Raw genomic sequence first — 19,411 nt, forward strand, 5'->3', positions numbered from 1 at the left:
CTCTTAGGAACCTTGAGATACAATATTTGAAGAAAGATCAGCTGGGAAGTTAACATCTGAACTTCCCTTCTCCGTCTTAGAAACTTATCTTGAAATAAGGTCAAAACCAGTTAGGAATTGTACAGAATTTCTGAAATTAAAAAGCTAAAAAATAATAATAATAAAAAGTGATGGTGGTGTGGGCACCTCTCTGGAGGTGAAAACATGCTGTAAAAAAAGTCCATGTACCTTAGAGTCTACTGAATCCAAGGTCAGTAAAGAACCTCCCTAAACAATGTCACTGTCTCCTCCACAGCCAGGCTTCCCCCAGCCAAAAAGAAAACACAAGCAAACAAAACACCTCAGTATTACAAGTTCAAAAGTAGCCTTCAAAGTTACAAACCAATTCATTACTGTCTTCTTAAATTGAAGGAAAACTGGCTAAGATAGACAGCTTTGCAGACAAGCAAAGAGGTGAAGCTGAGATTTTTCAGGTTCTTCTATAAGAATTCCAATTTTAAGATATCACCTATACTTTTTTAATGGAATTTTTAGGAGCTCCCATGGAGCAATAGTGACCTGTTGCACTCCGGAGAATAGATAGTTATGGGCTCGTCTGGACTAGGATTTACATAAGGTCGGCAGCAGAGAAGCTGGAATATATTTTCAGCTTTTGTTTAAAGACTGTCTTTGCAAAGATCATTAAAAATCTTCCAACTTATTTTTAGAACTTCAAAATTCATTTTTACTGACAAGAATTTTGTTGATTAACTTCATCAAGCTGGCATTTGCTCTTTATAAAGGCAATGCAGCTAGAGGGTTCTCTTGACTCAACAGTCAAAAGCACTTGCTGAAATCATTCAGATCACATGAAGAAGAAAACAGGCTGAATGAACATACCAGAAATGCATGACTATCTGTCAAATTCATGACCATCTACTCTCAAGAGTATATGTAAGGTTAGTCAAGATTCTTAATCAGTTGCTTGTCACCAAAAAAAATGGAGCTAGCAATAGAATAAAAAACACAAGAGTTGAATAAATTCTTTTTAATGAAAATGATGAGTGAATAAATTCACTTTAAAAATACATGTATATTTCAACTACTATATCAAGTCAGAAATATGCAAATTACAAAACAAAAGTCTCTACTCAGAGCAAATCACTTAACAGGCATTGTCACAACACTTGATTTCATGAAGTAGTCAAATGAAGCAATCACACGAAAAACAATTGAGCAGTTTTCCGAATGCTATTTCGAAAATTCCCTGCACATTTTTGCTTCAGACATTTTCTGAAGCATAAAAGAAACATACAATTTATTCCCATTCTAAATGAAATCCTTCTTTACTGTATAGGTTCAAGCTCATATCTAGGACAAGCAGGATGTTTTTTTCAAAGCACTGGATGGGATAAAGTACTGAACCCACAGCTCAGCAACCTAGAATGGTAAAAAAGCAGCTGCACTGTTTGGAATACACTTATATAAAGTAATCCACTCTGTAATCGACTTAATTTTGTAACAAAAGGTATTATTAAGATGAAAGCCTGAAATTTTTACAACAGAAAAACAGGCATATTTGTAAAGCATACCTTTAGGTGACATGGAGGTTTTAGATAAATTTAAATGTTTCAGTCCCTTTGGAAGTTTGGCAAACTGGATGCTTAAAGATGATACACCTGTTGGGGAATAAAGAGAAAGCAGAATATTTCAGGATATTTTCGGTTCAACCATGTGACCTCATATTTTCCCAGCCTTTCCAAGAGCAGCCAGCAATTACACTGGTATCAAATTCAGAGCAGAGCAAACACTGTTAGAGGAGGAACTGTACTCACTGTAGGGCTCAAAATTATACTTTTTGTGATCATAAAATTTTGAAATTACTGATTTTGTCAGGATCCCTTCTTTGCTAACCACTGAACACACAGAGAACTTTGTTGTCACTGATGTACTTCTTAGTTTAGAAACTATATAATGCTCACACACTTTTGAGAAGGAGTCAAAGGCAAGATATACATGTCCAACAGTTAGTAATTGGGAATTCTGGAAGCTTTATTGCTTGGCCAAAAAAAAAAAAAGAAGAAAAAAAAAGTAAAAAGCAGCTAATAAATAAATAAACAAACCCCAACAGTGGTAGTTCACATGAAACTTCAAAACCTTTTGTTTTGAAAGGAAGCAATATCAAAGCAAGAGAGACACATACATATTAGCTAACAGTGACCTCTCTTCCTCAAGTAACACCCCTCTTTGTTAAATACAGGAATAAGAGGTTGTTCAAAAAACACAGATACCAGTCAGCTGAAATAGTCCTGTGGAAGAGTATGCACTCCACATAAAAGAAACTATGATACAGGTACAGTGGCTGAGGACTTTCCCTGAAAATCTGAAACCTCCACCAAGTTATAATGGCCACTTATCTTACTTCATTACAGCAGTCTGTAAGTTATCAGCCAGTACACAGACTTGGAAACATTACAATTGTTTGGGATCAAAAACAGTAAAAAATGATTAGGATGCTGACTACTTCAGCACAAATCCATCAAAAGAAAAAACTGTCTTTTCATTAAAGCCCCTGCTTACTGTATCCAAGTTCCACAGTCCATAAATATAACCCCCAGTTTAAGAAAGACTGAAATTTGATTAAGAAAGCACATCCTAAATAACAATTGAATCACTTTATGAAATATTTATTATAGGATTAAATCAACATAGAAACTCAAGTCTTAACCTGAGTGTGAAATATAGTCCTCTATTGCAAATCACTTGGCAAGAAAAGAGGAAAGAGAAGCAAGTAAAGCCTTTTACTTGCTCCAAACACAATTAAATAAAAAAGCTGATACCATTCTCCACATAAGCAGACATTAAACAGGCTGGTGGTATGTCACACACATGTTTACTATGCTTTTATCATGTTCTACTATCAATAACGAAAGAGAACGTATATATATTGCTGATGTGAAATCTTTTGTTGCAGGGTTGTTGTTTTTTTTAACCTTCTGTGTAAAAGCATATTGTACATGCTGATCAGAGGTGCATCTTCTATGCAGCTTAAAACAACATGCTGTATTTAACTTGTATTGCCAAAACACTAGATTGATGATGTCTTGGCATCATTTACTGTAAAACACAATGGTAATGATGTCTTTAACTTTCTGCAAGAATGCATCAAGTCATATTAACAGGAATTTCATTCTTAGCTTGCCTACTTCAATAAAAAAATAAATAAATAAATACATCTTTTTAGCTCCTCTGAAGGAGAATCAATCTATCTTAATACAGCCTCAGAATTTAAATTCTGTGATGGATTGTTCGCTCTTGTTCAGCTGGTTTAGTCACAATACCTAGTTCCAAACTCAAGGTAGAGTTCTGCTGGCAAAAGAAGTGAAAAAGGAGTACAAAGAGAATCACTAGGGACATTGTAAGTGTAATATTTGTTACAAAGCGTTTTGGGTAAGAGGTGCAGCAAGTAATTTACCTCTCTATCTTTACATTTAAGCAAACAATCTACAGATTTCTTATCACTCCAACGAAGCTGAAGAATTTTAACACCTTACCAGCACTGGGGGAGAAGTATCTGCTGTGCTTTAAGATACAGGAATCAGGTGCAGAAAAAATAAAGTCTGGTAACTTGGGGCCTAGGATGCTCTTGAAGCAAGCCATTTTTGCTAAGCTAACAGAGCTGAGCTCTAATAGCAGAAGTAGACTTCAACACATCCAACCACATAGATTTGGTTTCTAGTATTTCCAAACTTTAGCTTGTTTTTGTATTATTTTTCAGAAAATAAGATCCTAGTAAAGTCAAAAGCAAAACTTCCATCACTTCAGCACGACTAGATTTTAAAGACAAGATTAGTAACAAACTTTCCAGGTATTAGCCTCACAAAAACTGACAGTATTGTTAAGGGAAGCTAATCACAAATTAAGAGGCTGCTCTCGGTGCAAAATCATAGCTTGTAAACACTGCTTTATATTTCAAGTGAAGCTAGATCCTATGTCTGAGTTAAAAAGAACACTCTTCTCATGCTATTTGAATACAGACAGCTGCATTAATATAATAATATAATGTCTTTACTTTTTGGTAATCAGTAACATACAAACAGCTTAGTGGCTTGTGTTTGTTTTTTTCTTTGTCTAAGCAAGGGACAAGGATAGATTCTTCTCCATTATTCACACAGATCAGTGTTGTTTCCCTCATTACTACAAAATAATCTGGTTGTACTCCTAGAGCCCAAAGAGGTGACTTTTCTGGAAATACTTTCTAAAATCCATATGTTTACATAAATCTTCGTTATGCAAGCTTTTACCTGTGAAATGATCGCTGCCCCTTCGGCTTAATAAAATCAAATCTAATTTGCACTCCGTGAATATCAGATCAAAGGACATGAAAATCCGTCTTAAACTAGAAAACTGTAATATTTGCACATTGCAATTATAGTTATTTTCCTTTTAAGTACCCATATAACTTGGGTAATTCTCTAACTAAAAGGTCAAACCATAATTGGATATGATAGAAGAGACTGAGATAATGATAAATTTCTACTAATTTCTCCAAGTTGTACCTTCTGATTTTTTTTTTTTCAATTTTGTATGTGGCTACTCCAAAATTGCTTGAATAAATGGCTTTGCTGCAAAGAAAGTACCCACACTGATATGCTTAAAAAATATCCCTGCATTGTAGAATAGCTACTGAATGCTTTGGTCATTTGTTTTTCCTTCAAGATTTAAAACAAACGAATAAAACAAAACAAAAACCATCAGAAAACCAACAAACAACAAAAAGCCCACCACCAAACCTAGTTCTTTTTAAAAGAAACCTTTCATAAAACACAACCTAAATACACCTCTTTAAAAGTAGAATCAACAATATGACAGCCTTTTTTCCAACTTGAAAGAGAAAACATTGAATAATGCAGTTAGGCCTGCAGCACACTGCAATAATAATGTTCTGCAGCAAAGCATTGGCTTTCACATGATATGGAGTTCTCAGGAACCAGGCAAGGGATATTCAGAAGAGTTTAGCAATTCACATGAACAATTTTAAATGAAAAACTACTCTGAATGTATTAAAAGCAAAAATATTTTCATACTTGTTTCTGGTAAAAAGGAGAAGAGATACAAAAGAGGGAGAGGAAAAATACCCTTTGCGTCTTTTTTCCCCTCACCGAAATGAAGAAAAAGGAGACACTCCTACAAGACTGTGTTAACAACATTCTGAGTCAGTCGGGTTGAAAGCAAAATGAACAGTTTTTCCATTTTGAATCATGTCAGCCAAGAGACTGGAAAATTTTGTCAAAACAAACCAAATAAAACAAGAAAAGGTTCACTGCATAAAATTCCTATTTTACTTCTGGCCCAACAGGAGCACACAAGCTAGTCTGATCCCAAGAACATGATGTGCTTGGAATGCATTAAGTGAAACAAATGGAAATCTCACGTGGGCAGCGCTGAAGGGTCAACGGCAAGACTGAAAGAATGTAACCTTATTTTAAAAAATAAATGCCCTGGGTGAAAAGAGAGTAGACAAGAGAAGGGAATGATTTGATCTGATATGTACTGAAATCATGCCTAGCAGTGGAGAAAAAGCTGGACTATTCAGCTTGATTTTTCATCTTGCAGAGTCAACAGTATTCAGCTACATAAGGATGCCAGCTATGTAAGTACTACAGAACATCGCAAAGAATTGGCAACATTATGGACTAGAACAAAGCTGAAAAAGAACAGCTTCAATACCAGAAATAATTATGGAATTATGGCTAAAATAAAAAAGCAAAACCATCAGGAAAATATAATCCAAGCTACAAAGTTGTCTCACACTTCAGCTTTAAAGTGATTATATTGCCTTTAAAAATATACATGTATAAACCTTTTTATTTTCTCTCTAGCTCTAAACATTCACTGCATTCCATCTTCCTTTAAGAGAAACCTCTATGAAAGTGTAATGAAATCTAATGAAATCCACGGTTGGTTTAAGACATTTAAATACTTCTCCACAAGCTAATGGATATGTAATAACCAAAAAGAATAGCAATTCTCAGTCATTTGTGAACAACAGATATTTACAATGGCATTACACACAGAACAATAACCTGTTATTCGGGCAAAGCTGAATGGAGCAGCAGTAATCCCCTTATTACATTTGTAGAAAGAGGAAAACAGAAATGTTACAGTACCTCGGTCTTCAAGCGGATTGCTAGCAAGGTTGATTGTATGGAGTCCTGAGTTGGGATTGTGGGCTAGGGCACTGGCTAGTTTCTGTGCAAAATCTCTGGAAGAAAAGAATACAGAGGGAGAAAGAGTTCTGTTATCTCCTCTGTCAACAGCACAATCAGAGGCTTAAAAGTGCCAAAGGACTAGCAGACAGAAGAAGTCATCTTACCCTACTGATTCTTCACAGTTTTAAACAATGCTTATCTGGCTAAATTGCTATCTTTCAAAGCAGGTTATATTATTATTTGTTTATTCTGTAATGTAAGTGACTGAAGGTCACTCTATCAAAGCTCAAGCTACTTTTGATAAAGATCTGACGGTATAAAATAGGAATTACACAGATTTCTGTCTCCTCCATGCCATGCATGGGTGGGACATATATGTTAACTTCCATACCATTATCTCCCACACTCACAAAGCTAATCCTCCCCCCTCCAAGCTTGCAGCAGCTCTACCAACAAACACTCAGACAGGCCTTGCAACGTATCAGAAGGTCAACAAAGCAAGGGTATTCTGATCTTTTAAAACAGCAGGAACAGCTCTCTCAAAGAACAGCAGGACACTGAAACTGGTCTTCGCTTGCTTCTTTTTACATTGAGAAGCATCAAGATTGACCACCGACCCAGCAATGTGTGCCGAGAGAGACTGATGAGATGTCAGGTTGCATAAAGCCCCTAACAGCCAGGTCAGTTAGCACAGATAGCTTTGAACTTTCAACTAAGTGTCATAGGTAGCTGTAGAGCATGACCAAAATCCACTTCCACAAAATCCTTTTCCAAATCCACTTGCACAAAATCCTGTTCCAAATCCACTTGAGAGGCAAGGGAATGTTACCCTCTCTGAGAGCATTCTGCTGTGGCTGGACTACCACACCTCGCAGTACTAAGTTCAAGGCTGGCTTGGTTTTCCTACGTGACAACACTGACAGAATCTGGTGGAGACATATTCCACACTTTATGTCAGAAGGCTGTTGGCTGTTATCACCTGTAAGCCAGTTCCTCAAACCTGTCCTTGTACCTACTGGGCAGACATTCATGTATTAAGGGCCTAACCCTACCGTGCAGTTATGTTAATCTGAGACCATACTTTCAATGTTCTTGTAGTTTATCTGTGTTAGACATTGACTTAAGAATCAAAAAACATCCCTTGAGCTTCCTTCACGCAGCAACCTTCTCTCTCTTCCATGCTCTGGAAAAGAGTGGAGATTGGACAGTTACAGCCTCATAGCTTTGGGCTCTCTGTTGTTGCAAGGTGTACTCAAGTACAGAGACGTTCCAGGAAAGTTTAATTTCCCTTCGAAACCCCATTTCCTTAGAGGGACTCCTGAGGGCAGAACAGGTTCCAGTGCTGCTAATGCAGGGTGATGAGCTGCCTTTAGGACAAGCATATTCTGAAATACAAGCAGCATGTAAACACGAACACTCAACACTAAATTCTGTACTTAAATCTGTGCCACCTGACAGGCCTCGGGGTATCCTGCTTTGCTACCTGCTGCTTCTGCAAAACACTATGCATCTCCTGTAGGTCCTCTATTTGCCAGCACTCTGTAGATACCCTCCAGCAGTTCAAATGGCACCACATGTCTACGCTAAGGCAACTGAATAAAGCCCAGAAAAGCACATCGAGTTTTTGAGTTCAAATAGATTCTTGTCATTATGTTATTCTGCCTACACCTCCAGGCTTGTTTACAAGCTCTGCTATGGCTATTGACACCAATATAGGAAGGTCACCAGAACATTTTTGACAACTTGGGTGTGTGTGAACTCTGTGGCAAAGGCACAGTATATCCATTACCACCAGAAAATGGTAGATTACCTAATTTAGGGTGCATTAAGTTCTAAAGTTTTCTTGTTTTGAAAAAAATGACACTACTAAACCTCTCTCTGAGCAGCCTCCGCCAGCAACGGAGGGATCTGGGCTCTGCTCACAGGTTGACATCATTGACATTCCTTCCCTCTGTCCACTCAAAGTCCTAAAATCTATTTATTTTTATGTTATTTTATTTTGGCTGCAGACTTCAGCCAGAGTGTGTAATATAAGCCTGATGCTTTCTACAAAGCATCAAGCTCACCCTGCATGCATCACACAGCCACGCTTGCATAAACTGAGGACACTCAGGCTTGGAGGTAAAGCTTAGAAAAGGTCCAGTATAACTATACATGTGGGAGAGGAAGGATATTTCACCAAAGGTAAAAATAGCACGGATCAGGAAATCTCAGACAGAAATTCCTCAAGATCTGTCTAGACAACATCTCCGGAACAGAGAAACAGAGGGTGTGTGGGGGAGGAACTAAGGTGATGTAAGGATACTCAGAGCCCATCCAGCAGGGGAAGATGAGCTGCATGCAACACCTCTCTCAGAGGCCCTCCTCACACCACTACGGGCACCTCTGTTCCCTCTCTGTTGTAGCAGCCATTCCCCGTGGAACAGGGCAGCAGGGATCAGTGTGGATGGCGGTAGGGACAGCGTGCAGAGCACTTAAGCACAACAAACAGATTATTTTTACCAGCTCTTACAGACAGGCCTTTCCAGACTGGAGAATCTTGTTATTTCATAGAAAAAAATATTCTGGTTATCACATATTCCCCTATTCCTCTAAAGCAGCTCATGGACACGTGACTCTTTTCAAGCTCACTTGAACAAGTCACCCTGAACTACTCTCACCGAAATCTGGACACCACCTGCCTCGATTAGCATCCTAACAATTATCAAAACATTACTCCTTATGCATTAAAGCCATCCAAAATAATCTAGATTGCATTATTTAAGTCTGCTAAAGAAATAGCAATGGGAATGGTATTTTCAAGAACATCTGAACTGGCAGAAATCTTATCATACATGGGGGCTTCAGTTGACAGCCCACTTTTCCCCAACAGCAAGTCCACACTTGCCTAGTCCTGTGTCCTTACTACTACTACTGTATGACAGCTTGCTGTCCCATCAGCTGGGAGGATGACAACTGTTTATGGATCCTTGTCCCACACCAAATCACAGACATGAATGCCTGGAGGTAGAAAAGAATGCAATCATCTTAAACTGACCCTGCCACCAGAGGAAACATGCTCTTGCAGCTGCTCAGGTGTTTCTGAAAGCATTGATCTTGGTAGCTCTTTCTCAACACTGGCCTGGCAGTCTGTCACAGCTCATTAAAAATGGCTGGTCGGTGAGCTATGTGACGTGAAGAAGCCCAGTAACAATAGGATTTCCTCCTAGCGAGCAGATATGATAACTGGCAAAACTGACAAATCGTCCTTGACAAAAACAGACAGACAATGCTGATCAGAGCAGATACACACCAGGGCAAAATGCCAAACACTGTGCATGTAGATGGAGGCATGAAAACCAAAGTCACAGGTTGATTATCTGTCAAGTCCTGTTAAAACTGACACCAGCTCCAAGTTATAAGTCACTGTAGGCAGCGTGCAAATGTAAGTCAATATATCTTTTGATATTCATGATTAGCACTGTGTTTTGTAGCACAAAGCGCAAGAAAAACAAGATTAAAATCAGGTGTTTTTGTTTGAATGACAGCTTTTAAGGACACTGTGATCAGGAAGTTCGGGTGTAATTCCAAACTCCACCACAATTTTCCTGAGTCATTTAGGCAATTCTCTTCTAAAGGCATTTCAGTGCAAAGCCAATTTTAAAAAAGGGTGAAAAAAACAACAAACAATGGAAGAGAAGGCAAAATAAATGATACCACAGCATTTCCCTGTGCTTGTTTGCCTTTTTTTTTTCTTCCTTTTTTTTTTTTCTTTTTTTTTCCGCTTTGGTATAATGCTCTGCTTCTCCCACTTTTCCACTACTTTGTTTCTTAACACAAAAATTCATTAGTACTAGAGCTCATCTTCTCTACATAGTCGTGGATGCTATTCTAACACTATAACAAGCTACACCTACTTCCGACGGGGCTAGTTTGTAACTTGAACTTTGCATCTATTTGCTCTGAAGAGAAGAAGGAAAAAACTACCTAGTAGCTATAACTTACTGTATTTAAAACACATGCATTAAACTGCACATATTACCTCAACATGCTTTTTTTTTTAAGGCTATAGCAAAGGATTAAACAATCATCTACTTTCTTGCCTCTTTAAAAAAAAGTTGCTAAAGTAGAAGTATTACTACATTTGAACCACAAATGTAATCCTCAAAAGATAAAAAGAGCTTTCTTGGGAATGAAATCATAATGTGTTATACAAGATGGAATGATACACTTTTTAACAAAACCTTGAGCACTTTGAAATGACAAAAAAGTTTTCATGCTTCTCTTGGTAAGTCTACTTGGAGAGGAACAGTGTGAGCTGATTTAGGGTTTATGCTCTTATCCAACCCATTTTGCTCCACTTAACCCAATTTTCCAGGCTGAATCTTAAAAAAATGTCAGTTTAGAGGGATTTTCTGGACCATAAGGAACCTCTAAAAAGCCTAATGACAAGTTCGTGACTATAGATTCCTCAGAACAAGCTAGACATTAAGCTTGAGCTTTTTTAATGTTTACTCTGGCTAACACACATCACATCCTTTTTGCTGAGAGTAAGCAGTATCTAATGCAACATTTTGAAGAAATTACTTACGTTCTAAGCCCGGCATTCTCTAATACCAGTTCTTCCAATCGATTGGACCTACTCACCACTCGCAGAATCTGCTCACAGACATCAGTGGACTGCCACAAAAAAGACGGAAGAGTGTTAAAGAACACAAACATAGAACATATGGTTAGTTAGCTAATTATAAGCTGTACATCATAACAGGATCCGGTCTATGAACTGCTTCTTGTCCTACATAAATAAGAATACCAGGAACATCCCAAAGACAGTCAGATGGCTAGAGAGGACATCTGGAAAAGACTCAGAAAAACAAAGGGCAAACTAAAAGTGAGTCATTTATGAAACAGGCCACCTAATCATAAGGGGCAGATTTTTTAAAATTACAGTAAAATGCATTAGAAAAACACCAACCCCAGACCCTGTGGCTCAGAAAAACACACATGTAATTTTTGAAGAAATCTTTTTCATATAGATGCTAATACCGCAGAAAAAAATTACAACTAGTGCAATGGAAAATAAAGCCTGACCAGGAACAACAACCGAACACTGAGAAAGATGATTTAAGGCTGACAAAAAGCAAACAAAAAATTCAAGAGCAAGAGCACTCTAGCTACACGTCCTCCAAAGATTGCTTAGGGACTAGCGTTGAAGGGTGACTGTATTTCAGCATGAGTTCTGCCAGCCTACACAGAATAAATCACATCTCATGATCATACTCCTGCTGAATTCTGGAATTTGCACAGACGTTTACAAGTACCATGATCCAAACATAACAAAATGGTTTGCTTGCTGTGCTCATTCAGACAGAGATAAAACCTCAAGGTTACAAAAGCTATACAGTGAGTTTTGTATCTCATCATCTTTTATTATGATCTCTTATTTTGACTCTTAGTCTTCTTTTCACAGCACACACTATCTCACATTCAGATGAAGTCCAAAGCTGATCTTTAGTCATGATCATGAAGTGCTGAAACTATTCTATGTCATCCACCCTTAAAATCTGGCATTCATACTTGGGATATCTTTGTCTCTAATGACAGTATGGCATTTTTGAACACTCTTTTAAACTAGCTGAAATTCCTAAAAAGAAAAAAAATGCTCTAGCACACAGAGAAATCTTATTAATCCTTTACACAGTAAAGGTGACAATGTTTTCTAAAGATTGACGATTCAACTATCTCTCCAATTGTATCTTTGCCTTTCATATTTTAATAATTCAGAAGATCATCATGGTGTTTCTGCAGCAGAGTGACTGCAAGTGGAAAGTTTCATGCATGCACAGTAAAAACACTACAGATCATGTCTATCAAACACAATGTCTGAGTGGGACTCACAAAGCACAATACATTCAATGGCCTCTGGATATGTCTGACCTCACACCGACCCTCAGCAGTATCCCTGTGGCATGGATTTACTGTCCAACAGGTTGTATTTTCCTGGTATTTTTGACTGAAATTTGAATGTATGGAAGATTAAGGTTTTGTTTTGTTTTTTAAGGACTGATGCATTTTCAAGATTGACAAAGTTTATTTGCTTATTATATAAAAGTTGCTAAAAAATCACCCAAATATCTTATTAAAATAAATAATATAATAGAAAACAGTTCATCAAACCACTAATTCCACCTGTAACTATTAGCTTTCAGGTTTAGTAGAAATAGTGTATTTTCATATATTTAAGAAGTCACTTAATTACTTATTTTCTTGGCATTTTCTTCAGTTGTCCAACTTGTTTCCCCACTTTTTACTTTTCAGAAAGAATGCTGTTGGGGAGGAACATCATTGTCACATGTCACTACATACTTGTCACTTTAAAGGGATAGTTTCAGGCAACTGGGAGATAAAAATCATCAAGATGCGATGAAAATTACAAGAAAAGCCTGCTCCATGATGTGAGGTTAAAAAAAAAAAAAAAAAAAAAGAATCTAGGTATTTTCTAGGTATTTTCCTTACACTTCCAAAAAGCAACAGATATTTCTACTGGCTTTAAAGTTAGTCTCCTGTTTAGTCACTTTGTATTGTTTGAGGGAGCTGGTAACACCTGATAGAGAAGTTTTACAAGTTACCATTATGGCCAAATAAACTTTCCAAACTTTATTCATGTGAAATTTTGGCAAGACCTGGCCCTCAGTAGTGTTTCTATGGCATGAATGAACCATCCAACTTTTTATATTTTCCCTATACAATTAATGGAGAAACAATTTTCAGTTTTCAAATAAGACTGCCCAGTCATATTTACCTAAAAAAAGTTCACCTTAAAAAATGCAATGGCATCCTCTAAAGCACTGCAGATATACAATTTCAATTTGTTACTTACTAATTTCAGATCCTTGGAGGACAGCTTTGTAAACCACTGATTATACTCCAGAGCAGCAACTATAGGTATTAAGTCTCTAGAAAAAGAAAAACACTTTTACACACATTTCATATAACTGTCAGTTTGGGTCATTTGAAGCAGTCTCTTAAGTGCTCTTCATATCTAATTCCCTCTGCTTTTGCAATGCTAATTGACTGCCATCGCTATTACAGAAAGCTCTGCATTCTGAAAAAAAAAAAAAAAAAAAAAGAGCAGCTGTGTGTCTTGCCTGAATTTTAATACAAATTTTTGACTGGCCAACTGACATCCATTCTAGCATGAATTTTTAAACAAGAAATTTGTCTGTGCTGCCATTCCTACTTTTAGCATTACTTTTTCTTCAGCCTCTGACATATTTAAGCTTCTTAATCACCTCTAATTATAATTGAGCGTGACGCTAAAAAGCTTTTTGGCAGTCTGATGATTTAATATAATCCCGTGACTGAATGCTTCTAGAGAACATATCCTTGTCTCATCTCTATAGTTAAATTCCCCTAGGAAGCAGGAGACCTGCAAAAGGATAATGCGACTTTCAGCACAAACCCTCCTTAATTGTAAAAGGGATTTCACAAATGAAATTCTAAATTATTCCCGTTTTCTTTATTCCAAGCCTCTTAATTTGATCTGCTCCCCCTCTGCTAAATTCCGCCAGTAACAGACATTGACAAATGCCATGTCTGCATGCCACCCCCCAGCAGAATCATTCATCAAACACAGGGAGACCACTTAGCAGCACTGCACTTGGACCATTTATACACAATGTATTAAATACAAATATACACCCACACTCAGACTCAACAGTTACTTAGAAACCCCTTGCCTTTATAACAAAACAAAGAGCTGTAATGTACGTGAATGTACATGATCAGCAAAATAGTGCCATGTGAGCCTCAGTTTTTGCAGGGAGAAATTTAAAATTATTAGCTTTTATAAGCTAGTACCACCCCCAAGCGTTTCACTCAGGACATATGCAGGTAGGCACTAAATATGCAGCACCTTTCTCACATCTTTTCCTTCTTCCTCTCCTTCACTTTCCTCCATGAACATTCAGACACTGCAGGGTGATCACTAAACACGTAGCAAAGCCAAAAGACGTGGCAACATCATATGGACAAACCTTCCACAGGCTATATTGAGAACCGCGGTTGCTGCACTTGGAAGTACGAGCCCATCACGGAGGTGACAGTAAGAAGCTGTGGCACTCTGCAGCAAAAGACTGTAGCCTACCAACTGTGAAGCTCCCAAAAACACTTGTAGAGGAGATAAAGTGTGGAGTGTGTGGTGCCCTTCAAAGATTAAGCCTACCTTCCATGTTGTTTGCAGCATGCATCAAGTCTCATTGTGAATTCATTTCTGTCACGGTAGTCTTACAAACTTCATCAACTATACAGATTTATTTCCACTTACCACCTTTTTTTTTTTTATTACACATACTTTCTTTTAATTTTAAAGAAGTGATTGACTAGTGAGATGTTAGCGTGGGAAAAAAAAAAAAAAAAGCAGAGGTGTTTTCTCCTTAGGCTGTGCAGGCAGGAACTTTGCTATGGAGTCAGGAATGCCTACACACATGTTTGTTCCTCCTTTCTCTTCCCCTGGAGTGGTCAGTGAGAAGGTAACGAATTAGCAGCTTTGACGCCCCTCTTGCCAGTGCCTTTGCCTTGGAAATGGAACGAACATGAGAGTCGGTTTTCAGGCGTAATTTGGGTTTATCCTCCCAGTGGTAACCAGGCAGCCACAGCTTGTGGTGGATGCAGCAAGGCAAATGCTGGACAGGCTGAAGGCACTGCCATCATCCTGGTGGAGCAGTGCTCTTCGTGCTGCGGACAGCCACCCCAAAAGGGGCAGAGAGCACCACCGGTGGTTATATTTCAGCGGCGGGCAGCAGCCCAGTTCCTCCAAAGGAACAGAGAGACAACGAGCAGCGATTACTGGCTGCATGTATTTACACTACCAGGGAGCTGGTAAGCCAGCTTGGGCGGCTGGCTAGAGCTCAGTACCTCCTGGTCACCTGGAGGGTGACTGCAGGCAGAGCCTGCCTGAGGCTGTCCCTTTCTCTCCTCTCCTTCCGAGCCTGGGATGAAAACAGCCAAAGGACAGGGGGTGTTTGGAGTTACCGGAAAAAAGCTGCTGCACTTTCAAGAAGTTAAAGAAATGTTGCTACAGCAGGACAGGAATATTTTAAAATAAATCAAGCCTGCTGATTTGCAAATTCTCATCTTTAAATAGTTTAGTCTTCTGCAGTATTCAAGGCCTGTTTGTTCAAACTTTAGACAAGCACAGATACTGGCGTACTTCTAAAACACCAACTGGAGGAAAAAAAAAACCAACAAAAAAACACCTCCCTTCCTCCACATGCTTGAAGACAGTGGAACATCTGCCTTTCCTGCAGTATTTTGTCTAGAAACTTTTGTCTATCAAATCCTTCTTCACTTTACCATCCAATTTTCAAGAGAAAATTTAATAGTTAAACAAAGTTAAAGAAAGTTAAAGTTATATAGTTTAATTTTATTTTTAATTTTGTTTAAATTTTTGAAGGTGTTTCTTACCAATGAGGATCCTTTTGGAATTTACCTCTACTCCTCTTATTTTAAGCGTATCTAACCTTATTGTACTTATTCCTGAATTTTCCTTTTCAAAATGATATACTGCTTTTTTCACTTTATTTCTATTAAATTCTAGATGTGGTACTGACAATGATCAGAATTCTTCTGCAATACAGTAAGAAAGAACGCTAATGACCATTTCCAAAAGCAGGGACATCTCCTAACATTCCCTCACCAAGTTATATTGAATTGCTTACATTTATTTATTAGTCTGCTTGCTAAATTACCATCCAGAATAAAGTAAGATTTACAGAATGTACAAAATGTAAATCTGTGCCATCTTAAATGAAAACAGATTTTGTTCTTCTGGAATGCAGAAAATCTCTCCAAGCTTCAACAACATTCAAACTTTGCCAGTGCCTTCACGTGGGTTTTTTTTGACAGTTCAGTCCCCCAGTGTATTTAAGATGACAGGAAATCTAAACAGTGCAAAGAAAAAAAACCTAACTAATCACACTTTTCTGACAATATATTTGTGAATGTCCAAAGTTTTGAAGGCTAAAACATAGATGAAAATTGTGCTGCAGACTTAACTAAGTGCTATTTGCCTTTTTTTTTTTTTTTTTAAATGTTACACAATTATGTGGTTCACAGCACAACATAACTTCAGATAAAACCTCAGAAGTCGTGTTCCCAAGTGGCAAGCCATGTTATGCACTCTGAGTGTCAGACACTCTGGGAACTTAAATTCATCTATAATTCATGCCATCTTATGTTGACCTCTAACAGAAATACTTTACAAGGGAAAAGCACAAATTGTTTATTTTTTGCAATGCATAGCCCTTTTATCTAGATAACTGAATATTCATCCTACCTCACTTCAGAGCTACTCCACAGCATGAAGTGTACAGTTTCAGTTATCTCAAAAATCAGGTGGACAAGATATACAAGTTTCTCAAAATCAAAGAAACATCGGCATGTTGTTAATGTATACTATTCTTTGCTAAATGTCTGACAAAACACTTGCATACACTCTTGAATTATTTGGGATCTCAGATCCTAATTTGCATTTGTAATGAATAACATATAGTTTTGACTTCCTAAAAAAAAATAATTTTTCTTGAAAATTTCAATCTAGAACCTTTTTCTCAGTTCCAGTCCCAGTACTAAGAAATTATAATCTCAAGTTGGCGTCTAACACATGTAAATGGATCTAAAGTTGTTTTAAATCTTTGGACTTACTTACACAATCATGAGGCATTTAATAAAAACTTTTATTAACAACACAAATATTTTTCCTTGGTGATGTGAATTTTGTAAGGTATATTTCAGTGAAAACCTTCAATTAAGCTATAACTCATTTGAATCAGCTAAGATGCTTTAAATACTTAAAACACTTCTATTTTTCATTAATAAGTAGTATTTTTCACTCCTAATAACTTGTTCAAACATTAAATTTCTATTGAAGATGGGTATCTGCAAGTCCCTTTTTCAAGAATGCCCTACGTTCTTCTCAGCACAATACTTCTAACCATTCTTTTGTTCTTGTCCCACATTTGCTTGTGCTAAACAGTACTCCTTTCCTTAGCTTCTCTCCGCAAATCTTAAATGACCAAATTCTTTGGCTACACCTGTCATGAAGCCCTGCAGTCTGCCTTGAGTTACCTCTGAATTAGCCAACATGGGTACTAACATCACCATGGAATTCAGTACGGACAGTGAAAACACCACAAAAGCTGAGTAAATATACAACTAATTTTTTTATATTTTTTATTTTTTGGAGGGGGGTGAGTTTACACACTACGTAGCTTAAAGCTGCAAAGCATGCTGAGCCAAAATACTCTTATTTACCAACCTCCAAGTTCAGCCTTTCTGTTGCATTTTAACATTGTACCTCTGACAGATTCTTAATTCTTCCCTTGGGTTTTCCCAAAGAAACAAACACACTGCCTTATTTACAGTTTCTTTAATTTGGCATTTTTCTTGTATAATGATTGATTTTAATTAAGACTCTTTACCATTTTTTCTTACTTAAATATTTCGGATTCAGCTTTCATAGAATCCAATTTTCTGAGCCAGATAAAATCAGTAAACCAAATACAACATTTAGCTAAGTTTCAGCATCTTACAGTAAAATTACCCTCAATAAATGCCTTTCTGGAAGTACACATTTTTGATAGCATCTTTTGTCAGTGGAGAAACTACTGGCTGGGTTTCAGTTGAATAACTTAAACCTTCAACTGACTTGCTGAAAAAATTAATTTCCTTTACTGTATACCCCACAAGAAAGATTCTGAAAAAATAAATACTACATAATTTCCTTTTTTATTTTCCCTGCCAAATGTAGTTGCATGTTCTCTATCTGCTATCTTTTTGGAGTGCTTCCAGTAGCAAAATATATTTATCTCCACAATGAAATGTGCTCTTTATGGGGCTTTTGTGTAAAAACAGCATCTTTGTGCTGAAAACTAAAAATGCTATAGATGGTCGTTTCAGAGGTCTAGACATTCAAGTGACAGCTATGGGAGTATCGGGCTTTAGCAAGGACAGGCAAATTCTATTGGAAGGACAGGTTAAGAGACAAGGAAAATTTGCTAAATATTAGCATAATTACTGCATATTGTTTACCTGTGGTCAAGATGGCTGAAGTCTTGCAAATTCAACTCTCTTGTATCTTGTGTCAGATAAATTGTGTCAACATCCTGTTAAAAATACGTAACCAAATACATCTTTATTGAATGTATTTCCTCCCCCCCACCCACCTATTATGATTTATCTGCTCCTTCATCATTTGTGCAGTTAGCTGAAATGAGCTCCTGCGCAAGACTTGTACTTACCCACTGTACTTCTTCTCTGTAGGGAAATCCAAGCCAATCACACACACATGCATACATCTGCGAAAAGCCTCCTAGAGACAACCCAAGAGAGTATTTAACATAATCGTAAAACAAACGAAAAGACATCTAAAAGTATATTTTAATACTTAGTATTAAAGATACACCCAGACTTTCAAAACTCACTCTCTTTTTCTCTCAGAAGTGTGTCCATTGGGCTGCTGAAAGAAACTGAAACCATCCTATCTTTGTAACACCCGGCAGGTTGCAAGAAAGCTTAAAATAGTTCTTTCACCTACCAATCAGAAGTCTGCTCCTTACTAATTACACCTTAAAACTAATTACACCTTTACAAGCTTCTACCAGAAATAGAATTAGACTTCCTGACACTGCAATTCCAACCTTTTTATTTTTGAGCCTCTAAATTCATTCTCACCACAAGGTCCAAGTTCTGCCACTGTCTGACTGTCCCACAGGGCCTGGAGATTAGTCAGTCTTTCTGAAGGCTCCATAGTTACTTTTTTCATAATCCTCCTGAAAGCAAAAGGGAAAAAGTATTCATGACTTTAAAATATTTTTAAACCTGTATCACTATATGCACCCACCAATCTCATTTATTTCAAGTATGGTTTTAAATTTCCAGTTCCTGTGTATAAGAAGTCTTACCATCTTTAATACAATTCAATTATCTGCCTAAAAGTCAAACATATCGTGATGCAAGTAGCAGGAGTAACATTTATTTGTCTCTTCTTTCCTTCCAAGAATTAACTCTGTGACTTCTGGAACAACTGAGCCCATTTCTGTGACAGGATCACTCAAGCTACCTAGACTTGTGCCCCCCGACTATGACAAAGATGCCTAAACTAGGAGGAAGACATGGTATTACTGGCTACCCTGAAACTACTGCCATCTACCCAAGTGCTTTTATGCAGTGAAAGCCTCATG

General features: G+C 37.4%; 1 protein-coding gene across 7 annotated transcripts in view; it reads right to left on the reverse strand.

The window, feature by feature from the left end:
* CARMIL1 (capping protein regulator and myosin 1 linker 1) overlaps window positions 1-19,411 on the reverse strand; it is a 202,554-nt gene that overhangs the window by 84,760 nt on the left and 98,383 nt on the right. For all 7 annotated transcript variants that reach the window (XM_080579348.1, XM_080579347.1, XM_080579345.1 and 4 more), the window contains 7 exons: window positions 18,903-19,000; window positions 18,470-18,540; window positions 18,261-18,334; window positions 13,051-13,126; window positions 10,762-10,850; window positions 6,150-6,244; window positions 1,572-1,658 (listed from right to left, as the gene is read on the reverse strand). In XM_080579348.1, the coding sequence (XP_080435474.1) occupies window positions 1,572-1,658; window positions 6,150-6,244; window positions 10,762-10,850; window positions 13,051-13,126; window positions 18,261-18,334; window positions 18,470-18,540; window positions 18,903-19,000 (590 nt within the window). The remainder of the gene's footprint in view (window positions 1-1,571; window positions 1,659-6,149; window positions 6,245-10,761; window positions 10,851-13,050; window positions 13,127-18,260; window positions 18,335-18,469; window positions 18,541-18,902; window positions 19,001-19,411) is intronic.

This window comes from Anser brachyrhynchus (genome assembly GCF_964034855.1).
Source record: "Anser brachyrhynchus genome assembly, chromosome: 2".
Taxonomy (NCBI): Eukaryota; Metazoa; Chordata; class Aves; order Anseriformes; family Anatidae; genus Anser; species Anser brachyrhynchus.